A 27,309-nucleotide genomic window follows, 5' to 3' on the forward strand; every position below is an offset into this window, starting at 1 on the left:
CTATATCTCACTGTACAAGATATGTAAGATATGTATTGTTGTTTATCACACACAAAAAGAGTTCCCTCATAAGCACTAATTTACAGTCAGACAATAATCGTTGTTTACATACTTTGTATTAGAACATCTACCGAAACAGGCAGGGACCCATTTCACAAAATGATCATAGAGCTATCTTAAGTCTATGTTTAAAAGTTTGGGAGTTACAATCACCACAGCACTAAGATTGCTTTGTGAAATTGGTCCCAGATCAGTTCAACTGTAACAAAAGTGTCATTGTGGACGCAAACACATTTCTGTGTTGTTCTATTAAGTGTCTGTCTTGTGTACTTACAACACTAAGTGTTATTCTTAATGGTAATGTAACTAAAGTACAACAATACTACATAAGCCATGCCACTTCTTTTGTGCACTATGTTTTCTTTTATATAGTTGTCTATGACAATTTCTGACATACACAAGAGCAGCAATGGAAGGATACATTTTCATACATGAGTTTTCACAACATTGAAAAATCAAATGATTATAAAACATTTCTATACAAAAGCTGTAAATTTCATTAATTTGTTTGCAGCCATGGTAACTGATTGGTTACATTTTTAATTGACATGGTCAGTAATTACATTAAATAAGTATTCTTGTCTAAGTGTTGGCCTCAATCTTGGTTAGAATTATCCAGTCAAGCCAGTTTGTCTGGATGCTCAGTGTCAGTTGGCCTAATGGCAAATACAGTTAGCCTAATGACATAAAACAGCATTACATAAATTAAGCTTCTTTGATCAGTCATTTCTATTAGCACTGTGTGTACATCTAGCAGTTAAGACAATACCAACTTTGCATAATATAAAATACTGAAAAATAAAATCTCTCATTAGTAAGTAATTTAGCATTTTGTTGTTTGTTTTCAGCATTTTAATTAGTCTATTATTATCATATTTAACAAAAGGGCATGAACAAAAAGGCATGCTTTAGTTCCAACAAAAAATTAAACAAATTTTCAACTGCAGCATCAGCAAAAACATCACAACAAACAAACTAACTACACTTTCATCAGCTGTTATCTGCCATATCTCTGTAGTGTACTGAACAGTAGAATACTACTGACTGCCACCGAGAAGTAATTCCCCATTTCATAATTCACTTCTCAAATTCAAGTTTGTATATGCTGTCATCATACCCAATTATTTTCAATTACATGTGATTTCCAACACAAACACTCTGCTACCATATTAAACATAACCTATGAATTATTCAATCATGCCAAAATAACAATTAAAAAAATACACTTTATTTTAAATGTTGAAATACCCATGCAACTTATCTACAGTAATCTTCAGAATTTGCTGACTTGGAATTGTCTGACAGTCTTGAGGCTAAAATTCAAAGTATCAAAAATGAATGTCTATTGTCTCTATCTGTGGTTACCAGTAGTCAAAGTTACCTCCCTTGTGATGGCCACATGCAGACAAGTACACTTACCTTGAGATGTTCATGTTCTGTGTCTGCTTGGACAGACTGTTGACACTAGGGCTACTGAAACTAGGGGCAGCAGCAGGGGCAGCAGCAGGGGCAGCAGCAGGGGCAGCCGGAGATGGTGCCCCAAAAGGCTTGGGGGCAGCATTGAAGTTCTGTAGACAAAATCATTAAAAATAACAATGATGAAATAACAGTGTTAAATCCTTTCTTTTGGGAATACACGAACAAGAAACAGATACTTCTAAATGCAGCTATTTTCACTTAGAGATGCCAACGTTCATGAAACTAGAGGGCAGCAAAAGTGTATCACTCACCATTTATCATCATATGGTCAGCTGGAGATATATTTAGCCCACCAAGATAATATTTCTTTCATGAACTTCAACTGTTTATAAAGCTGGAATGTATTTCAATGTATTTTTATTACCTAGATAATATTCCAGGCTTTTAGGAATATGAAGTCTTATCAGTTCAAGATTTCCTCCCTTCCCTTCTGAATATCAACCTGTAAACTACTACGGCTGGACCAAGATATGTGTCTCAGCGGATGGTATGAATCATCTCAGATCACAGACAGTTCAGGGAGCTAGATGTGATCTGCATCCCAGTCTCCAATAATCTGGCTAGCATGATTTCACTGAAAACCCACATGGTTTGAACACCTCCATCAATCCATTTCACTGGCATAAAATCATCATCATTGTCATCATCACTCTCATCAACATCTGATCCATGTTTCAGAGGTGATGTATGAATGATTCTTTTTATTACAGTACACTATACACAAGTGAAAATCATACATGTGCCCAGTCACTAACATCAAGTTTCAAGGAAATGCTTAAGAAATCACGCTTTCTGTTTCAATCAATTCCATTCAGTGAGTGAGTTTAGTTTTATACTGCTCTCCGCAATATTCCAGCTATATGGTAGCAGTCTGTAATAATCGAGTCTGGATCAGACAATCCAGTGATCAACAGCACAAGCATCGATCAACCCAATTGGGATCCAAAGACATGTGTCAACCAAGTAAGCAAGCCTGATCACTCGATCCCGTTAGTCGCCTCTAACGACCAGCATACAACTCCACTCAGACATTTGTAAACATGTTCAAAGCAATCTCTGGGGCTACATTACAAATAGCATTAAAAACCATAATTCTCCAGAAGAATCTTGTTTACAGGGTTAAAAAGCAAGACTTGTCAGACAGTGTTTGTTGAGGTATTCAGAGATGAGTGTATACAGCCCTCCAACACTGTTCCTGAGGTCATCAAAAGCAGGCAGTAAATTCTCAGGCTTATCACCTAAAGATAGAAACCTATAAACTGTATCAGCAAGTTATTTCTTAATGAACAGTTTAAATATCGGCAAAACAGCCAAATTGCTTTGGCGATAGCGGAACATCCAACAAATGAACATGTGTTTGTGTAGGCAGACGCAACTATTTATGGCACATTCTTTTAGTGGCGCTCTCCTGGAATATCAGCAGAGCCTCTGCCAGGTATAACTATGATAACATCCCACATAGTCCTGCCGGTGAAAACAAGGAATTCCAGTTCCTGCTAATGCAGCACATTTCAGATTTATAATTAAGTGTAGTTTACAGACATTCTATCAGATTAATGATCTCTATGTCCCTAATCACTAACTTGCCATTTCCAATTGAAATTTGCTTTGTCGTCAACCTACTTCAACTATATATATGTTCACTTATTGGAACACTTTAATGTACTGGAGTGGCGTTAATATAAACTTCTTGACTTGTTCGCCTATCCAGATTTCAGCACATTTTGAAATAAAAATATGTTAAAACCAAATTTGCTGATCAAGAGTGTAAATCAATTTTAAATGTCATTTCATTTGACTCTGGCTCAAAACAAATTGGCTGAAGCAAATAACAGCAAATAACAATGAATTGAGTTGACCAACTTTATTTACACATGTTCTCTTGGCTGGAGACTGAACTGATAGAATCTTTCTCTTAATTTTATGTCACTTTCAGGAGTCTTCAAGCAGGGAACACCAGAAAAGGGCTTCACACAATGTATCATCTGTTGGGAATCAAACCTAAGTCTTCAGTATGACGAGCAAACACTTTTACCACTAGGCTACCCCATAGCCATCTTGAATTTTGAAACATCATTATGATACTGTACTCTCGATACATAAGAACCAAAGATGCAAGACAGGCCTGAAGTAAAAAATCAAGATATCCTACACAGCACAAAAATGACCAACACTGATTACAATTATAGAGAACACACTACTTCCTAACTTCTCCATGAAGGCTCCCTTTGGTCTTTCTCCATGGAGGCTAAACCCAGCACAATCATCAAATCCTGAAACTTCTCTATCCCCTGCCTCAGCATGCCCCAGTATCACCTACAACAGCCACACACAGTGCTGACTGCTGGTCACTTGAAACCCATCAAAGCATGTTTGACAAATCACGCATCTATTTTCAACTATTCAACAGCTGCCAAACCAATTCTTTCCACATTGCTTCTAACAGTTGCACGTTCTACATCCCCTTACACACAAGTGCACACCAATATGTGATCTTCACTGACCTTGACATTCAAAGCTCCGACCAGTTTCCGACTCAACAATGATCATCATTAAATAGTGTATCTTATGATGTGTGCACCAGGGTAAGAAACTGTCTTTGAGCAGAAAAGATGGTTTATCATATGTTTACATTTCAAACTTATTTTACAATATTACTCAAAGAAGGATTCTGGATTTTGAAAAATATTGGGCGACCACACTATGAATGTCACAAATTACCTGAGGTAACTTGGATGTAGTTAACACATAAAGTGTCTCAATAAAAGTTCCAGGTCTGACCTGGGTTGTGGTGGCTATATTCTCAATGTTAAAATTGCCGATACATCATTTGAGCAATATATCAATATTTGGGTATCAAACAACTTTCATGTAATTTTCACAAAAGTCATCACAGACATCCCACCAAAAATGAGGATATGAGGTTAATGATATGGAATTATACTGAGGTGTCAAATAGGCATAACATATCCTAAACTTTCCAATTAAAATTCAGAGTAGGTATTTCTCCTACATGCGCAAGCCATTTTAGTAAGAAGGTGAGTTGAAATGAGATGAGGTGAAAAGGATTTCACCAGTGTGTACTCACTTACTTTACTCAAGCTATGACGAGTATGCATGTATACATGTGGTGGTAAGTACTAGTGCCCTGTGCATGCACCTAAGGCACCATGCTAAGATGCATGATTCTCACCTGCAATATTATCCCATGATACCTCGCACAAGGCAGTCTATCAACAAGCAGCATCTTTTAACGTCTTTGGATATGACGTGATCAAAGAAAAACACCATCAAACAAACATTCTGTTTGAGTGGCATTCTAGAAGTTGTGGGTATAGAGAGGACAAGAGTTTTATGGATGATCAGCTTCTCTACTTTGACAATGTTTCCATTTTAGTGTAGATTCTTAGGGCCTTTTCAAGCATATTGAGGATGCTGGGGTACACCAGTTAAATAGAAGATAATGTAATGAGATAACAAGGGTGGGAAAACAAATCATCAAAGAAAATTACATGATGAGCTACAATAGGAAGATAATGAGCTAAGATAACATAAATGATATAAGTGGGATTACCATGACAATTAGTGAATGCTAGTTAATCAGGCAGCCATGGTAGTGGGGGATTAATTATTCCTAACCAATGGTTTTCTATGTAATTAATCCTCAACCACCTTGTCCAAACAGAGACTTTCTATCGATATGATTTATCTCATGATTTACAAGTGTCTGTCCAAAACGAACCAACACTATTTCTAACAAAAAGAACTAATATCAAGTTACGCTTTTCAAACATTTTTAATTACAAAATTTTCAAATTTCTCGCAGTCACATTTCCATGTAACACCATAATTATTTTCACATATCTTAATGCAGATTTAATACTTTGTATGTGACACTACATCTTGCACTTAGTTTTGCTGGCTTCATCATAAAAGCTTCAAATGACATTCTGAACCTTATTCACCATGGAAGAATGTACTATAAGAATCAACAGATAAATCAGATAATGAAACCAGAATCAAGGCAACTTGGAATATTTGGTACAATTGGTATCAAAATTTAGGAATGTGAAAGTGTGTCAGCTAAAATTTTACAGATGTCTCGTTCGATGCTTGTGATGACAACATATCATCCATGTTATCACATTCCATTACCCAAACTGCTCAAAATCAGAAAAATCACACCAAAAGCTTAAACAGGTGATTATTTATTAATTATTAATTTGCATAGATACCAAGGAAAATATCTAGTTTGAAGTATAAGCAGTGTTATGGACACTTCTGTAACATACAGCAAAGCATAGTTCTGACAAAATTTTAACTGGGTGGCACTTCTATGCTAGAGTAACTGAAGACCCACAATATCATCCTGGGTGATAGTCCAAAATATCATCCTGAGTGATAGCACAAGTCTCAGCTCACCTTTCGCTGGGGGACTGAAGGCCAGCTCCAAACTGACCCCACAGGCAAACCATGCCCACCAGAAACAAGGGAATCAAACTTCATAAATATTTACCCACAAAACAAATGGTTGCATGATATGTACACCCTACAATGATAGACAATATAATTTTCAGATGTCGGTCTCCTTGAGCTGACCTTCTGCTGGCGCCATTGGTTCAGGCCAGTCTGAGAATTCCATGCCACTCAAAATATAGATACTGATTATCAAGCATGGAAAAAAAGAAACATAATGTATCACATGATTCACAAGTAGCCCTAAAACACTTTGACATTTTTTCTAGAAGCTCTTAAAAATGAAATTTATTCAAATGCTTTTGAACTCACCAACGTCAGATTTTACTTACCACCTGTTAACAAACTGTTAACACAAATATGTCATGGCACAAAAAAGAGTAACGGTTTAAAGGTCTCCAGTAGGTTTCCATATCTTTGATACAGACCATATTCCAAGTCAATTGTCTGCAAGAATATTCCCTCATTACCAACAAGCAATTCCAGCTTATTACCTGGCTGGGTTATACCAGGACACAATATACATACGCACCCTGTACATTGGGAGGAGGAGCAGGATGAGGAGGCAACTGCTGAGGGATAAACCTGACGTGGTATAGGACAACCAAGAACATGGACTTGGGATCCAGTTACTTGATCTCCAACACCCAAATCTAACGCCAAATCCTTTTATAGTGAACTGCCTGGCTACATGGGGGCCAGCTGTCTACACAATGGTCTTATACCATCTCACTGCAATAGGACCATTGCCGCTATGGTGCCCAACAGGAAGCCTGCAATGATTTGGACCGACAAAGACGCCAAAGTGAAATGTCAACGTCCCCTGATACATTTTTTGCCCCATTTGTGAACTATTCACCTGCGGGGTTAAAATGAGGTGACGGTTATTTGTGCATCATGTTTATTTTGAAACATGAAGTATATTCCAGATGTCATATAAACTGTAATATTATTAGTCCTTTGCATTTTCAATTTGAAATGCTTTTAAACTTGAGATGGTGGTGAACTTTAGAGTAGTGTTTTCATAATTATATGTATTTGTAATTCTTAGTTGTATTAAAACTATTTTTGCCATTCAGTGTGTTGACTTTTTATAATGCTGCATGATATATTTGACATTTGCCTGTCTGCCAGATGGTAACAATTTATGAAGGTGGGCACTCCTACATCCTCATTCTCCTCCTCCTACCTTTCCCTGTACTACTCATTGGTAACTGTAAAACATCCTCACACAATATGATTGTATGTTGTCTTACATTAGTGTATAAAAGATATTTAATCCTTTAATGTCAAATACATCTAGACTAGTTTTATTTCTAAGGTGTATTTATTTGGTGTCAAAATAACCCCATCAATATTTCATACTTCCTGCATACAACTTTTGGAAATAATTACTTAAACTACAATCAAGCAACCCATTCCAGTGCATGTTTATTAGCAAAACAATACAGTTTATCTACCACAAAAATAGCAGCCTACATTTCTGCCATGACAAACTGTGTGTCTTCGAGGACAATCTGTTGCACAGATTTTGTAATTTGTAGGACACCTGCCTTGGAAACCTTATAAATAATTCAAGACATCAAAAAAGCTTTTATACCTAATTTGGTGCAAGTTTTGTCCCCCCTTTCCAACTGTATGATTACAGCATTTGTATTCTGAGGTAGCTGACAAGTTTGCACAGAGATTCAGATGACTGCATCAGTTTAGTGTCATTTCAACAAGGGATCTCACAGCTTTGCAATGTGTCTGTGTGCTTTAAGTATTAAAACAGTGTTCATTTTGGTTATGCACATAAATTTTAAAGTAAAAAAAAAGACACTCGACACCTGCGTTTCAAGTAGATGTCCTTGAGATGGGAGAGCTGTTAGACTCATAAACACACTGTGTGACACTCATCTGATGTTCACTCTGTTTTAATAGTGTTCTCCCAACAACTACCTACAAATGGAAAGATGTTTTGCCACCAATGACCACAAGTTGACTTTTCTTTTTTGCTAGTTCAGCAATTTGAATAAAAAAATATCCAATGTTTTAAAAACCATCCATTTTTCTGTATTTACATCAACCTATCTGAAGGAATAATAATCAATTTCCCATTTTGATAAAGTAGACATTTCAGAACTGTTAGTGAATGCATAGTTTAAGGATTTGTGAATTTGTTTCATATAGCTTTCTAAACCCTCTTGAACAGCTACAGCAAGAACATAACATACAGTAAACACACTAATAAGCTATCGCTATGTGGAACATCTCTACACTTACCTTAAACACTAAGTTGTAAGTGGTTTGACTTGCTTTAGGGTTTTGAAATAATTACAGTTAAGTTTACTGATCATACTTCTATCCACTATGCCCTCACAGTTGTACAGACAGTATGTAGTGACATCCACTATACCATCATAGATGTAATAACAATATGTGACGATATCCACTATACCCTGACAGATGTACTGACAATATGTGATGATATCCACTATTCCCTGACAGATGTACTGACAATATGTGATGATATCCACTATACCCTGACAGATGTACTGACAATATTTGGTGACTGATATCCACTATACCCTCGCAGACGTACTAACGATGTGTAGTGATATCCACTATACCCTCACAGATGTACTGACAATATGTGGTGATATCTACAATACCAACACAGTGTTAGACAAAAGCCATCAGAAGATGACATATCCTCCCGGCCCCCACATGTTTGAAAGGACAAATCATCTGACAGTTACTTGATGTTTTTTAAAACTAAGTTTGAATTGTTTCCATGGAATTCATGAAAATATAAATGCCACATATCTGTAATCAGCAAAAGCCACCATTTCAAAATCTGTCTCATATATCTGCCAAGATTTGTTGAAAGATTTGAAATGGTTTTCGAGTTGTGCTCCGGAAACGAAGCCCATCCCTCCATTCCACGGAAACCGAGAAAATAATAAATCACAGACACCTGTACATAGCAAAAGGCACCACTTTGGGGTTTTACTGACAGATATTAAGAAGTTTTTGAGTTCTGCTCCGGAAACGAAAAACGCCTCTCACTTTTCAGACTATGTCCGAAACACTTCATGGAAACAGAAAAAATAATAAACCACAAAATACTGTAAATAGCAAAAGGCACCACTTCAGGTTCTGATTGATATATCTACCAAGTTTTGCAGAAAAATATTGAACGGCTTTTGAGTTCTTCTCCGGAAACGAAACACACCCCACCATTAGACTAACACCAAAATGTTGCATGGAAAAAAAAAAAAATAAATAAAAATGCCAAAACCCCGTAAATAGCAAAAGGCAGAACTGTAGGTTGAGATTATTATATCTATCACGTTTGGTCTAAAAATATTGAATAGTTTCTGAGTTATGCTCTGGAAACAAAATGATTATGGATGGACGGATGGACAGACGGACAGACGAGACGTCGACAATATACTCCAACATTATATGCCGGGGTATAAGAAAATGAATATATCTCCTCAGCTTTCACTCTATAACATACTGAAACAATATTCATTTGTGTTGACCTTGATCATGGTGCACAGACTTCTTGTACCGTTCTGGATTCACTATGCAGGGAGTCAGTTCCTCACTTGACAAGTGATGCTGTTTTCGCCAAAAAGTAATAACTAGTATCTCTTGTACAGCAAAGTAGGTGTTTCTATTTTGCCAAGTATCTTGAAAAGTGAACATTTAATGCAGGTACATCCTCACCTGACTCTCTGTCACTTACATCGAGGCGTCATTTTCACACTTTCTGATTGTTAATTATTTTCATACGTTTAGAAACTTGTTACACAGCTGTGCAACAACTACCGATGTAGCAGCATAAATGATCTGGATGCAGCTGCCTAGATCAGTGTATGGAAAGTGTGCTTGGTGTAATAAATGGTGCCTAAACACTGCTGCAACTATCAGCAAAAACCACATACAGGATCATGCCAAATCAGAGAGGGTATGCTTTAGCAAAGTGTGACTCAAAATCTTTTCAGTGTGTGCACTGAATCAAGGTGTATGTGTTCTATCAAGGTGTGTGCACCGAGTTGAGGTGTAGATGTTCTATCAAGGTGCATGCTGTGGATCAGGATATATGTGTTCTATCAAGGTGTGTGCACTGAATCGAGGTGTAGATGTTCTATCAAGGTGAGTCCACAGAACCAAGGTGTATGTGTTCTATCAAGGTGTTCAATGAATTAAAGTGTGTATGTTGTATAAGGAATGAATACTGTATCAGTGGGTATATACTCTGTCTAGGATGTCTGCCCTATTCAAAGTGACTATCTCACCTGTGAGGACTGGAAACTGCCCTGTCCTGGGCTTGATCCTCCCGCAAACTGGTTGACAGGAAATTTGTCATATGCAGGCTGGATAGTTGAGCCACCTCTGAAGACGAAACAAACTTTAAAACTAGAGGGTTTTATTTGTTCAAAAGTGGCAATTATGGATGCCATATCATCATCTGATTCCAGTAAACCACATGCTTCATCTTGACTTCATAACCTCAGTAGTATTTCACAAATGACAACACAATTTGGGAAATTAACATTTGAATATCATTGACATAATCAATAAAATGTCAACATATTTACTCATACTTACACAATTATTGATAACATAGAAATAACCAAACAGGCACAAAGTTTCTAAAATTTGTACAGTTGATATGCAACTAGTTTCTTAAAGCAAGATGAAACATAGGATTATCCGACAAAGCCATTTCCTAATAACACTTATGAACACATACACATTCAGACTATCATAACATGACAAGGCACATGAAGCTTGAGAGGGCAGATTCCTTTGAAGTCAATCCGATCAAACAGAGTAGACAACTGAAGAAGGGAGATAACTCTTGCATGACAAATGAAAAAGGACACTGATACTGGGTCAACCTCAGTCTGGATTTGCACATGGAGTTCACCAAAAATTTGGGAATTAATGACACATTCACACTGTCAACAAAATGACATTTTTGAACACGTAATTTCATGAATGCTGAAAATCGACAATGACAACCCAACAGGGGGTATAACAGAGTATTCAGGATACTTAGTTTTATGAACAAATAACACTCAAAGCTCAAAGGAATGAAAAATGACGTAACTACAAGCTACTGATATATCTAGTTCTACATTGAATTTCAAGCAAACATAGTTCATGCTTAACTTAAGCTATAAATATTCCAGTGTACATAAATTTTCCATCAAAAGCATGCACATCCTCATTCACAAAGTTCACAAAGTTCACAAAGTAACCACTGTATATGAAAAAAGTTTCCCACCAATTATTCAAATTCCATATGCATCAGAATTTCAAAAGTTTGTGTAAACATTGTTCCTAAACTAACTGGTTTGGCAAGGATATATATTTAGACCACTTCACAGAATGTTGGTTTTGCCAGCAATATTCAATACGCCTATTCATCGTGGATAAGGGAAGTGTGTGGTACTCTATATGGAGATACTTAATCTGTGACATATTGTCTCAGTAAACAAAGAAAGTGTTAGTTTGTTATCTATGAATAGTCCTGCACAGCAGTCTGTCAAGTCATGAAACACAGTGGCTTTATTGTGTAACTCATGAAGTAACTAACTCAGGCTGGATAAGGTAAGCAGAATTTCAGCAATGCTGTACAGGCTTATCAAGAAATAGCTTCATACAGTGCATTTTTTCAAGAACTCAAATCCAAGTCTTGCGTACACAAGCAAAATTCTTGACCATTAACCAAGGTTACTCTTTCTCTATTACAAGTAAGCTGTATTGCTCATATATTACACCAACTATATCATAATAATGCATATTTAAACATAAGGAATATATCACAGAATGCAAAAAATGAAAAAAATTCCACTAAACAGAAAACAAAATTTCAATAATGGAATTAAGAATTTTTTCAAAAAACAAAAACGTCTAACCAAAACCATGCTGACTACTCAATTAAACTTCTTCACTCTCATCTCATGCAGTTTGTGGCAAAGGACATGGCTGTAACTGGTTACCATATAAGAACTGTGAATAAAAATCAAAATTAAATAGTTGAAACAAACAATTAACCACTTGTTGACAGCAAAGGGTTAATACACCATGCCCACAAGTTGTACACAACATATAGTACTTATACATGTTATACATTTCTACGTAAGTCCATTTGGTTACACATTGTACACTATGTATATGACCCTATGGTTATAATCGCTATATTATCCATCATGCGTTACAGTTTTACTACACAATCATACTCACCCGTTAACTGGTTCACTTTTCTTTTCTTTAATTCTAAATTAAATAATTTAAACCTCTTCAAAATTCTGATAAGTATTTAAATCATATATGACTTGTAAAAGTATCATGAGTATTTCAGTTGGTGTGTCTTAGCAAAATCAGTCACTAAGATTTGTCTTCTTACAGTAGTATGAGGACAAATCTGGCAGTTCTCTCCAGTAGTGTGAGCATTTTACTGTATCCAAGGCAAAATTCAATACAGATTGCTCTGTAAACCTTTATTAAAACCCTCTTATCGTCTTCAATCTCCAATCTTTGATCTTTCCCATTTCTCCTTTAAAGCACATGATTAGCATAGAGAGTAATCCATCAGACACTGGCAAATTTTGTCAGCCCTTATCACAAAATCCCAGTGATCAAGTTAGAGGAGTTTGGATTACCAGACAGACAGTTATGGCATTGACTATCTGCCCCGCTAGATCCCATGCACACTCACTGTAACAAATAATCATAAGGTACAAGGGTTCTTTTACACCAAATCCGCGTACGCATGTGACTGAGCATGAAAACCCATTACTTTGTGCAAGTTTCCAGTGAGTGGCTCTGAATTGCTGTGGACAGAATGTCAGGCACTGGTTGGAGCATAATGAGGGTTATTCTCCGTTTCATTTTACCTACACCTACACATGATATATGGCTGATAAGACGTGGAATAAACAGGATATACACCATGTACAGAGGACTACAGTCTAGCTGTTTATGAACCTTTTTACTATCATGGACTATTTGTTTGTTAACTGGGTACTCTAAAGTGGTGAAAGTACTTGTTAATCATCATTCAGATTCTATTTGAATGGGAGATAGGACTTTAACATACATCCAGTCCTGAACTTAATCTCTAACACACAAGTGATATGGGTTTTAAACCGCTTTAGACATATTTCAAAGAATATCACATCAGGAGACACCACAAATGGGCTTCACACATTGAACCCATGTGGAGAATAGAACCTGGGCCTTTAGCATGATGAGCGAATACTTTAACCACTAGGCTACCCCACTGCCCCCACTAACACATGATGATGACAACTAAAGTGACTGTATACTCAGATCATTATTATCATTCATTCTAATCTTAATCTCTACCTGCGTTTCTTATCATATCTAATGCTGATCAAAAATATTTGTTTCATTCATTTCCAAAATATCCTGAATTTCATAGTAACAAACTGCTATTGAAGGAGCACATTACATTGTGAACATAGGCTATGCAAGATAGGGCGATGTTCAAACTGAATGCTGAAGCTGTCCATTCCAGGAATAGCTGCTGGTGTAAACACGAACAACGTGATGGGGAGTAAATCTCAGATATGTCAACAACATGGGAGATGTCAAAATGGCTACAGTTACCCTTCCAACATGGTTGAAGGTTTTCTCAAAACCCATTAATTATAATATGTTCCTTGCTTACTGGGACATTATAAAAATATTTTACTCAAAGATATCATCATTCAAAACATTGTTTTATCTTACACTTTGACTAAATTCCTAAAAATAATCTTGGTGTTTATATTTTTATACATATGTTAACTTTTGACATGGTTCCTGTGATGGACGGTGACATTTGTGTGTGATGTGGGTCTGTTTCCGTGGCAAGTACATGATAAGGTCTGCAGGGTATCTCACATCAATACTGTGAAGGGCTTGTCAGCAAATGTCAAGTCAGAACGAAAACAGGAGGTGCAGAGGTTGCCTGTTACCACACTCCCTATAACAATACTGCATTTGACTTGGACCCAGACCATCAGGGCACAAACAGGAATTTTACCCAACCACAATACTGAGGAAAACTCCAAGAAAAAACCTTCAAAACGCATACAGGAAAACCCTAGGAAATTCACATATATGATGATGTAACAATAAGAACTCCCATAAATATATGCAGTGTGCAAAATAGCTGATGACCCAGTAGCCTATGGCTAGAAAAAAATCAGTTGGGCCAGTAAATATCCAGTCAATGGCCCAAATCTTCAGTCACTGGCCCAACTGGCCAGTGTAATTTCATTGGGCTATTTCTTATAGCACTCTCTCTGACTTGTTAAGATATATTGGACTTAAATCATGTCACAATATGGCCTGATTAAAATGTTCATCATGTAGCAGCTTAATGATGAAATACATGTCAACATTCAAATTTGAGGCAAGTTACTTATTTGGTGGGCTGGTGACTTTCAAGCAAAGCTAGCCCAGCTGGCAGGCAGGCAAAGTTTGCAAACAATTTCGCGCACACAGTATATAAGCAACAACATTGTATATATCACATACCACTTACTACAACTACCTGTACTGAAATACAGAAACTTGGGGGGCAAAGAAGTGACACAGTTTTCATGAGAGCTTTTGCTGCTGTTTTCCCTTAAGAAGCAAATCCTATCCAACTTCAATTTGCACCATTTTATAGGGTTCTATGAAGGGTCCCCTAATCTCACTGCTGCCTGTGAAAGAACCCTATGGTCAGCCTTACTCTCCAATGTGATAACATGGTGTAAGTACATTTACTCTAGGGAAGATGAGGACCGAAAACACCTACCATGTTTGTTTAAAGCATAAAAAAATACTCAAGGACATTAAATCTGATATGTTTGTAACATATCTGGTTCACATCTATGAAAAACATGTTATCATAAAGGCATAATTTTCTCCCTTTTGGGCATAGGTTTAATCATGATTTAAGCACAACAAATTATCAAAAGACACTCCAAAAGTACTAAATATCTATTAGAGTGGATCAGTGAAAGCATGACCTGTCACGTATATGTGTCTAAATGAAAGAGTGATGACAGTCGTCAAAGAACACCTTTTCTACTCTACATGAATGAACTGAGGGCTCAATGAAGGAGCCAGTGTTCACACCTAGGTGACAGAACGTGACTGACCAAGTTTGAGGAGATGCTGAACCAGTTGCTACTATGAGGACATCTTCATCAGGGTCACCATAGCACCCGGTACACTGCCTGCCCCTACACTGGTGGGAGCTCGTTAACACATTCCTGATATCCTCACTGCATCTACAGGTGTTTCTTGACACCTGGTTCGTACATCCTACAACAGTTGAAGGGAAGGGAGGGGACAGAAGAGTTCTCTAGACTCTGATTGGAGTCCTAACCCCTAGCGTACCTAAAGACACCATTCCAGATAAAATACAGCAATGACATGAAGATGGGTTAAAACATGCATATATTTAAGTTAAGGTGGGGTGGGGGTTGGGGTAGGTCTGGGGGTGTGGGTTCTGTTCTTGATGGTTAGCTTCTAAAGTGAGGAAAAATATATCATCTTACAGCTGTGGTCAAATGATTTTTCTTGCTAGCCTATAGCCTGTGCTTTATTTTTCCTGAGTGATGCTAATCTAAATTTAATTTGTCGTACACTTTACCAATTTGTGAACAATGATAGAAAAAACCTCAAGGCTCCAACAAAAGCTTATGACATGATAAAATCAATCAATTATTTACTTTATAATGAAACTAGTAATGACAAAAACAGATGGTTAATACCTAGGAAATCTTAAAAAATTTAACTGCAACAAAGGACACTTTGTGTGTTAAAAATACCCAACTTTTAATCTGAAAATGATTGATTTAGGATTACATCTGACACAAATTTGAAAATTTCCCTTTCAACCTCAATACTAATATATCACCTGCATGGCTTCAACAGTACAATTAATAACTCCCTAGTACCTGAACATGGAGCCAAGGCACACCCACACACAAGTTCTGAACACTATCAACAACAGGTATTAGGCCAAGATAATTAATGACATCCTAATGAAAGTGAGAGCCAGTTTATCACTTCACTGGCATTGTTTCCTTGTGTTTAGGGCAGTCTTGTTATCTAGGACCATACACATTCCATTTTACAGACTGCTGAGGCGGCTGAACTTTTGATTCAACAAGAAACTATTTCCACAAGTCTACAAAGGTTAAGAGGCCTATGCAAGTTTGCTCTACCTGAATCCAGTATTATGTGGGACTGTCCACAGTTCCCTGAGAGAGCCTGGGTGAAAGGCCCTGACATGCTCTCAGTGGAGGGTCAGAGTTGGACAGCGGGGTTGTAGGGGTGGTTGGAAATACATGTGATACAATGTAGACATTGTACTGGTGAATCAGAGCAAGTGAAGCTGGTACAGCGGCCCATCAGGATACAAAACCAACTGTTTGATACACATGGCCAGCCTGTACACCATGGTGACATCAGACACCTGACTGTCCTGTAAATGCAGTATCAGAGTGTTGATGTGTGACACAAGAGGCCTGACAACAGATATTGCATGGAGGTTGAGAACAAAGTATCTCACACTGCTGAAATAGTTTACTAGGATTTACTGCTGGTATAGCATAGTTCATAAATACACAACTAATAAAATTCATGATGCAGTTATGATTAGTTCATATTGAAAATAAGTATACTGTATACAAAATAGTATCAAGAATAATATTTAAGTGTAATGGACAAGCATTTTGAAAATTAGGTGTATGAGTTCTAGGGAGCCTCAAATACAGTGCTCAAGGTAAATCCCTGATACTACTTAAAAACACACATCATGTTTGACACCTTGTACAAGTTGTAGAATCCCTGGATACATATCCAACACATGTCAAACACCGAACTACACAGAATTTATACTGCTGGAGCCAATAATCTATGTGCAGTTACCATGGTAATAGATGTTGGCAAATATGCTTCAGTGTCTTGAAGGGGCCCCCATAATATGCTGAACTGGTAGCTACTGAATTCCACAGTGGCACACCTGTACTGAAATGGACTCTTCTGCACATGGCCTTGCCCACATCTGTGGTAAGTGAATCGGTTTCTATTAGCAACATCTACAATCCTGCTGAGAATACATCAAAACAGTCAGCAAGGTGATATGCTCTGCAGTTGAGTGAGTGATAAGACTTGCATGAAAATGCCTTTTAAATGTATCTACAGTGTAAACGAAGATGAAAGTATTAAATTCTGTCATCGTTCAAACTTCTTGTTTTTAGTCAAATAACGATGACCACAGACCAGAATGTGAAAGCTGCCTTGGTACAACTCCATCATGATGAACACAAAGAGAACAAACTTTCTGCCTCTTAAGGAAGCCTTTGAACCTCATGAAACAAAATGAAGGCAATCCTTCTGCCTGCCTACAGCCCCTCACCCAACCTTGTGTCTATATACTCTTCCTCAGTGAACACTGGTCAGCTTCTCAGTGTTATCACTTATTAAAGTCACAAATCAGGGCAGTGTGTCCACCCTACCACTGAGTCATCGATACCTACATAAACACACATGTAGAGACTCTGTGATGAGACAGGCAACAGATGATCAATAATACAAAACGCAAAACACCTGACATTGAACAGGGCTGCAGGGCAACTGGAGTTCACATACTTGCATACACAGACAATTGATGAAGAAGGTGATTTCACTTTTCTTTATACTATAACAAAATCTGATTCATTTTTCATCTCACATGATTGTATCAAATTAAGGCAAGATCAAATTATCTCTTCTTAATCTGTATAAGTTGTCTTAACTATTCAAAAAAATAAATTGTATAAAGATTTTTGGAAAGGTGTAAAACAAATCAAACGATTTTTAAAAAAGTATGTGCAAGTTCACTACTTTATCCAATTGTAAGGTTGACTCAATGACAAGTAATTGGCCTGGGTAATTATTTAATACCAATCACAAATAATCATCAAAATGTCAGTGCGAAGTTCCATGAATTACCAACATTATCATGGGGCAATTATAACGTACAGCAGGTCGATATCATGGTCAAAATTATGTCATTTTTTAGCGGTAAGAACAGGCACAAGCAGGAATTCCGCGAGCAGAGTGTTTGTGCGTGTGTTGGCCTGATCACTTCACATACACAGGCAAGTATTTCCCGTACAGGGAGGTCTGAATGACTGGGCCGGTGCAGCAACATGGGCTGGCTTCCTGGCAACACAATCACCAGGTACTGTCCAATGTATAACACCACAGCACTGTATCACACAGTGGATGGAAGGAGTAAGCATGGGATAGCAGGTTCATTACACCTTACTAAATAGGCCTGTAGACAAGTCAGTGGTAGTGGAATAGGCAAACAACAGACCAGCATCAAGCATTCAGAGATGATGATGATGATGATGATGATGATGATGATGCACACTCAACTGACTCAAAGTCATCCTCCACAATGTATTTAGTTGCTTTTCGCAAGCAGCAGAGCACTAAGTATGTATAATATTCAAGTTTTGAAAATACTTTCCACCAAGGTGCAATGCGTGTAATAGTCACAAATACAGTGCATGTGGTTTTACACCATTTCCTTATATTTTAAGTATTATCATCTCAGAGGACATAAAGAATGGACTCCATGAACACATGTTGAGATTTGAAATATAACAATTAAATGTGCACCAACTATAAGCTAAATCATGCACTCTACTGCTGATGTAATATGTTCCCGATCATTAACTCCAAGCATGTTTCTGGCTATAATAGTGAGTGAGTGAGTGAGTGAGTGTGTGAGCAAGGTTTTATGCTGCCCAGAAATGGGCTTCAAACATAGTACCCATGTGGACAATTGAACTGTGACAAGCTAACGCTTTAACCACAAGGCTACCATACCTCCCCTGCAATAACACAGGTGTTTAATATGGCCCAAACAATTATGCATTATTAAGACTTTAAAATGTGCTTAACTCATTAGAGATTTAAATCATGAATTGTTTCTACTACCATGAGATTCAAATTCTAAAAACAAACTCACAAATAAAACTACGAACTACACGTCTGAATGACATAATTATAAACATCTCAAATATTGAGAAATGGAATTAAATCCAAATAAGGCCATTCAACGGTGTGCAGCCAGACTAGGGATGATTCACTGATTAGTCGTGAACAGAACTCTCCGCTCCTGAAGGCAAAGATGTGTCACAAGCCATGGGTTACCTCATGATTATCTCACACACACAGGGAGGGGGGATCCAACAGGACGTGTCCAATGACATCACTGCATTCATTTGTCTCGGAGGATGAGGGTGACACTGCACCCACGATTTGACATGGCTTGTCTGTGCAAGGATTAACGGAGCTGACTAGTCACCAGTTGTGATTTCTCACGAGTAGTCACTGTATAGTTAGCTTGACCTTAGTCAAACAGCCGAATTGATGTGTCAGAGGCCTTGGCCACAGGACAAGGGACATGATATGCCCTGTTCCTGGGCAGAGCGACACACGACAGATAACATGACAGTAATGTCAAACTCAACATGACAATAATGAATTAAGTTTACTGTTTTTAGTGAAATTCTTAAGTAGATTCTTACACTGTTATATCAAGCTGTTATTCAGCCACAATAAACATGAAATTGCTATCCATCAAGTTATGTTACCTTAATTACTCATTAATATTATATATTCTATGCATCTATATCCATCAAAGAGTTATTTGGGTTGTATCTGGAAAGAAATAATGAAAGAAAATCTGAACTGTAATCTGAAAGTGAAGACAATTGAAATCACTCCTCAAATGAGTCCTGGACATAAATAAAAATGTCTTCCTATTTCATATCAGAATAGGTCATTCATGGGGCATGACAGAAAGAGTGAAGGAATGAGTGAACAAGCAAGCGAACAAGCCACCTTGTACCTTGTTCTCATGAGGAAAAGGCTTTTTGCCCACATACTGAACTTGTCTTTTTGTTTAACTAAAGGCAGGGTGTTGCACTGAGGGTCATTGGCAAATCCTGTAAACAGTGTAAAGGTTGCACAAATAAGACAGGCCTAAGAATGGCTCATGTCAGAAGTTCCCCTGACGTTTTTGTTACTTTTAGTTGGCACATCAAACACAGCAGCTAATTTGTTAACTTCTCCAAATCTGATTTTTTTTTTTTTCGTCATTTACCTTCCACCAAGGTCGTCAGTGAAATCGTCACAAATACAGTGCATGTGGTTTTAGACCATTTCCTTATATTTTCAAGTAGTATCATCTCAGAGGACACGAACAGGGCACTTTACACCTTGTACTTATGTTTAGATTTGAAACATACTTTCAGCCTGACAAGGAACATTTTAACTACCCTATCACCTACCTCACCCTGCCTTTAGTTAAAAATACAAATTTTTCTGAATGAGTGTATAACTGAAGTTTCAGGTCAAGGACGACATAAAAAAATGGGTTCCACACTTACTATTTGGATGGGAATTCAAACCCAGGCAATGATAACGCATTTACCACTGTGCTTACAGATCATGTGTAACATCACTACAGATGGTGCCGAGCTGCTGCTGCTGCTGCTGCTGCTGATGATGATGATGATTTGGAAGCTCAGTGTGTACTTGCTATTTTGCACATGTACCAGTAAGCCACTAAGTGTGTGTAAAAGGGATGATTTGAATGAAATATATGGCACCTCCTTAACGAGGAGATGAAACAAGATATAACTACCTCAACCATCATCAACACACAGAGAAATTCCACATGGTGATTGGTGAATCCTCTAAATGAGCTCACAGGCCAGACAGGTGAGATGACAACTCTCTAGGACAGGTGACACTACAGGTGAACTAATACAACCGGTGGGTCAAAGAGGTCAGTTGAAGCTAATTAATTTGTTTGTGAAACTGAACATGATGAGAATACAGATGGCACATGGCTGTGGAATATTTACTTTATCCACTTGTCAAGTAAAAAACTGTACCAACTCATCTGGCTGCAGAGTTTACTTGCAGACTTAGCAGACATGTTTCCTTTAATTAACAAAAACAGTCTCTTGTTTTTTGTCATTAAGGAAACATTGTCATATTATGACTGAAGGTAACTGAAAAAATAAATTTATTAAGGTAGGACTGTTGATGTAAGATTTTTGACAGTTAAGTCTTCTACAAAAGTAACAATAATGGATACAAATGTATAACTTTTGGTGTAAATATTTCAACAGCTTGAACATTCATATATACATACAATCAGCAAATGACACTTGACAATCACTTTCACTGCTGGTAATATGTTCCCAATACGTAGTCAACTGTGGAACCCAGCATGCAGAGACAATCACATGGGACCAATGGACAGGCTTGGAGATGATGATGTGGACTATGCTCATAACATCAATCATCAGGTGGTGGCCCTGTCATCAAAGACTCTGCTATTAAATCTGCAGAGTAGCATCCCTTGGGCATGCCTGGAACCAATCATCATGGATTTGAATCCCATATGCCCTGATTGTGATCCCATGTCTTCAGCACCATACCCAAGCTTAAAGGTTTCAGTTAAGAGGAAAACATCTACCTCCTGCATCACTTCAGGATTTCCTTTCACATCAAGCTGACAGGCTATGTTATACCTGGACTACTGGTCAAAGCAGTGTAAAAACCAGAGTCACTCAAACCACTAATCAGAAACAGCAAGGTCTAATACCTTGCAATATGACACCCTCACAGTGTGCAGCATTTGGCCTGTCTGAAAATATACTGGCTCTTGACTCTGTGCCAGCTGAGTTTGGTATGAGGTTCCTGTGAGACACTACCATTGTGTGATCTGCTACTGTTGAGCAGATGTGCAGATGTGCTCCCATCAACAAGCTGCCTGGCCAGAACTGGGAACGAGTTGACCTAACGAAATTGTACCTGATGTTTTCCACTAAAACTGCATTTGATCAGTCAAATGACCATTGGGTGATAACAGAGTGTGATCGGAATATTATGTGTTTGTTCATAACCACACACAATATTTCAGCTATAGGAGTTAGTAAATAATAAAATCTGGACTGGACAAAACCGATGATTGATATCCTGATATGATGCAAGTGACATAACTGTCTGCAAAGTCAAGATTATCGACTGTGTTGATGGTGTGCCACTGTGTCCTCTTATGGAGCAATCACAGAATTGTCTTATCTATGCTTAACTTTGACAAATATCTAGTCTCTGAAATGAAGATATTTTACAGAAATATGGTTCCTATACAACATTTATAAAATCTAATGTAAAGTATCATGGAAACTTTCTTTGCTTTACACTGTAGTACCTGTCATCTAGACTTACCAAACATTCTAGTCTTGCATGGGCTTTACTGGGTATATATATTTCAGGGACTATTTGACAGACTACACTCAACTATGTACACATTGTCGTCACACAGCTGGAGTATTTTCTGGTGTAGCATTAAACACGAAAAACTGAGCTACAAAAGCAGACATATTTGTTTTCCATACATGTTCAACAAACTGGAAATAAAAACTGAAAATCCTTGTTCAGAGTGTACATTTAATGAGCCATATGAGTCCAGCGCTCCTCTACAAGTGACTTATGAGAATGACTGAAAAGGCAATATTGAACGTAACCCTAATATAATAGCATGCCAATCTAGCACTCACTGACATAAAACTTGTGTGTAATAACACACAGACTAGTAGATATGTCCATACAGACACTCCACACAATCAAATACTTAATAGTCCCATGATCCAAGTCAACAGACTCAACCCATAATGTTAATTCAAATAAAACACTTTAACAAACATACTAAAACCTTGAATTTCTATTCCAATTATGAGTTATTTTCAGTCCCTAAATTAACCACATCCAAGCTTCTGATACTGCCTGTCAGGAGATAACAAAAATGGCATATTTTCATGTACAAGAGTTGAAATCAACAATGCCACATATAAAACTATGCATTGTAACACGAGAGGTTTTATGGGTATAAATAAGGTAAAACATAAAACCATCAACAGCCAGCCCTCTTTCACAATAACAACAGAAAACTAGCACTAATTCTTAATTCACCATCCAGGATTTCAGGACATCCATCAAAAGACTAAATCCTCCACAGTGACAGTAAGAGTAGCTCAGTCCATTTGATTTGCATTCCTCGCTCAAGTCATAGATTACTTTGCCTCTCTTGGGAGTCGTGTCAGTCTGTTGGGAGATATTCAAGCATGCATCTACCTATGTCATTAATTCAATAGCTATACAAACATTCCATTGAGGGCCACAAAGTTTTTATTTCTAATACAAAGCCTAATTTTTCATAACTCAAGCTTGTATCTTGATGGAACTGAATGTTGACATTTTCATTCACAAACATTTTACAACATCCTACACTAAAAAAAGGGTTCAGGTGTACTATACTATTTTCAATTGAAAACAGGAATCTGTAGAGCATTTTTAACTGTCTTACATAATAACTGATGAGTCCTTTAAACATGTCATGAAGATTTGAAGCACAAAGACATGTCATGAAGATTTGAAGCACAAAGACTATTTGAACAGCTCAAATTCATGGCAAAAAGCATTTCACAATTTTGTAACCACACTTGGACTGAAACACAGGTGTTCAGTGTGGTAACACTTTAATCACTAGGCTACCCAATCTACCCTTTATGTCTCATAACTAGTCTGTCCTACACTCCCTGAACCACATCATTTCTTTACTGCCTAGCCCTCTCTGCAAAGCAAAAGCCCTAAGTGAAGCAAGTCTAGATTTCTCTGGGATCCCTGGGACTTCTTTTCAAGTTAGGTGGGTTTGTTTGCTACTATCAAAACAATATGTATTCAGAGACTAAGTGTTAGTCTGTGTCATAGACCACAGACTAAATATGATTTGACACAATGTGTGAACTCCACAGGTAACCCAGTGTGAAATTGAATCCAGGTGTGTTAATGACAAGCAGACTCTAACACAAGGCAACTCAACCTTGTAATCCATGGAAAATTTCAAAGTAAATAGTAACACTACACTTGATGCTGTCTCCGTCAAAATCTCAATCTCTCAGCTTATTTTTGATGATCCTCCTTCAGGGCCAATAGTTTGCATTTTCTGTACAAATTGTTTCCCACCTGGCTATGTCATGGCCTACTGAATCCCAACCCATCCAGATAAACATCTTTCTGTGTCCGCCTCCAGCAACCCCCATTCCCCCTGAATATATCCTGGTTCATATTGCCAACAATGGTGTAGGTAGATTTAACACTAATTAGTTAAATCAGCCACAAGTGACCGGCTTGTCGCCATTGAGGAAGAAGATAGGTAATGAACCTGTCTGAATAATGGGCTCGTTCCACAGTATTAGTGGGATAACACTATTACTGTGCTGTGACACAGAGGGATACTGGAGGTTAGGTTAAGTTAACAATTTTTACCACAGAAATTACTTTAACAAGGAAAGATTGATAGATCTGTTATCTGAATGCCTGAGTACTGAAACTCCTCAACTGTAATCCAGACTTCAAACATATGGTGTTGACATTATCTGACCTAAAAAGCACTGTGTGAGTCAACCAACAATTCAAATTAATACTTTGAAAAGTTCTGTTCATATGTACTAAACAGCAGAGTCAATGTCAGATTTGAGGGGTATCTAGGTCTTGTGACCTCGACCTGGGGGCTATTTTTCACACCTCCAGCCAACCAAAAGATTTCATCTTTACAACAGAAAAAAATAGCTTTTAGAAGAAAGGAAATTAAACCGACCCTGCAAATAAAGTAATGCTAAACAAGACTATGAGAGAGGTGTAAGAAGACAGCACTGATATGGGTATTATATCATAGCATACCCCTGTCAATACTGTTCTGCTGTTACACTGTAGGACTAAGTGCAGCAAAAGGACTTAAACAAAGTTGGACAATTTGTGGGTGCACCCACTATTGATTCTCATCGAATTATCAAAGAAATTTGTCCATCTGGATAGAAAATGCCCACACTGTAGTAGAGAATGTTGAGAAATGGAGAAATGGGATCCCGACAATATCTGAGCAAGGAGCGTAAATCAGGCCTTGATCCACAAAACCTAAGACCAGTGATTGGACACATTATCCTTTGGGTGACAAGTGCCAGAATCGCTACTCAGGTATTATCAGCCATGTACAGAGATTAGCCACTTGACCCTGCCAATAAAGTGAATCTGTTTCGTGTTATCACCAGCTTGGTGGCCTTGTGCTGTGTTTATTGACCACTGGTCAGGTGAATACTTGGAAAGAAGACCTTTGGCTGTTGTAGCTGTGAACAGCAAAATGTTTTGTGACTCAGGAAACCTAAATTAGCATGGTAAGGTCACTATGGTACAGAAGTGAAGGATATGGTTTATTTGTTTATCATTTAATACTGCAGCCAGCAATATTCTGTTTACATGATGACAGTTTGTAAACAGTTGGTTCTAGATCAGACAATGCAGTGACTGACATTGCAGGTAAGATAAAAAGTCACTAGCCACATGCAACATCTGTGTTACAATGTAACCCATGCAGTAAAAAAAGAATATGCTCAAACATATTCAGGTTGTATAATTTCAACCCTTATTCTTGTCACTAAATTGTTCAATTCTAACACATATCAACAAATGGCACCTTTTACATAAAAATATAAGGTGTTTTTTAAAAAAAAAGTTTTTAAAATATTTGCAGGAAGAAATACAGCAAACAACGTCACCAAATGAATCTACGGACTCTTTATATCAGTTAATCTTTATATACAGTCTCACTAGACTAACAGTATTACTGAGTTGTGTATATAAAACTTGACTACAAGATAGTGTTTGTTATGTAGTTGAAGTCAAGAGCTACCGCTCATCCCTCTACAAGAATTATGGTTACAATCTGTCTTCCATCAGCCATATCACCAGCTAGCAAGGCCTACCTGAATATACCAACATCACAGATTACAGCTTCACTGTAGTGGGAATAGCAGGCTGACCAAATACTTCATAAGATTCTGGGCATGTTAGAATGATAACAGACATGATACTGATATGGCAACTGGGATTCAAGATTAAGGAAATAAACTCCTTTCTATTCCTAACATTTAGAATCTGATTCTTAACATGTTTAAAAGACATGTTTTATTTCAGTGTAACATGAATTTCTTATGTCCCTTTCCTGATCCCTTTTGAAATAGACATCAACATGTTTCTATGTTTCTAGAAAGAACACAAAAAATATGCAGCATGTAGACATAAACTGGAGAAGCAGTATAGTCAAGTCTGGAAAAGATGTTCTCAGCCAGTCAGCAAACAAACATAGCCAGTGTGTTACTCAAAACACACAGTACATTCCGATGATAATGTACTCCTCATGACTGTTCCAGAGAAAATAGGATACACTGAAGACCTCAACCAGGAATGTGTTACCACTGAGAAAAGATGGAAGGTGCATCTGTCTTACACCCAACTGACAATAATATTGATTTCTTTTTCAAGCATGTTTATATTCTGTTGAAACAGTGATGTAAATGATCATTGAAATTATATTTTTCTCCACCAATCCTTTACACACAAACAATTCTAAAACCATAACCCTTTTAGTCACTAACCAGTACCATCCTTTGGGAAACCAAAGGACTAATTGCTGCTTATATGAAGAACTACTTATCCCTGGTGGAAATCCCTAACAGGCAATATTGTTGCCTAAGCTTCAGCTCAGTGCGGAGTAAGCACATTAGGAATATCAGCTGTGGAATATAGTACAATTATAACACTGCCACATGTCAAATGCATGCAGTTTGTCAACAAATGCATTGCTAAAGAAAGCAGACCTCATTGTATATCTGAGTATGTAATACATGATTAGGTTAGTTGTTTTTCACCAAGTCTAGGGTTCTATGGCTTGCTAAAGAAGCTAGAACAATTATACAGTGGTAGCTGTCTAAACTGGCACTCATCGGGACAGAAGGAATAATCCAGTTTAGACAAAGTGCTGGATTGTAGAGCTGATGGTAAATGTACAAGCCATGGATGAGGCTTAGATTGTATGCCGGTGTTGACAACTTGCCTTATTGGACAGACACCAGTTTTGACAGCTTCCACTGTAGACATCTCTGTGTTTGCTATAGTTTGCAGGTAAATGATTCATAGTCCATATGTTTTGAGCATTTTCTGGTCAGACCTCTGCCCATATCACCTTAAATTTCAACAATGAGGAAAACTTTCTTTGATTTCTAGAAGTAGACTTCTAATAAAACTAAAAATATATTTGAATGGAATAAAGACATGAATCAGTGCAAGTTCGATTCCCAGATGTTGGCT

General features: G+C 37.5%; 1 protein-coding gene across 3 annotated transcripts in view; it reads right to left on the reverse strand.

Moving 5' to 3' along the window:
* LOC137284451 (PDZ and LIM domain protein 7-like) overlaps positions 1-27,309 on the reverse strand; it is a 48,155-nt gene that overhangs the window by 11,851 nt on the left and 8,995 nt on the right. For all 3 annotated transcript variants that reach the window (XM_067816260.1, XM_067816261.1, XM_067816258.1), the window contains exons 3-4: positions 10,305-10,401; positions 1,480-1,628 (exon numbers count right to left, since the gene is read on the reverse strand). In XM_067816260.1, the coding sequence (XP_067672361.1) occupies positions 1,480-1,628; positions 10,305-10,401 (246 nt within the window). The remainder of the gene's footprint in view (positions 1-1,479; positions 1,629-10,304; positions 10,402-27,309) is intronic.

This window comes from Haliotis asinina, chromosome 5, assembly GCF_037392515.1.
Source record: "Haliotis asinina isolate JCU_RB_2024 chromosome 5, JCU_Hal_asi_v2, whole genome shotgun sequence".
Lineage (NCBI taxonomy): Eukaryota > Metazoa > Mollusca > Gastropoda > Lepetellida > Haliotidae > Haliotis > Haliotis asinina.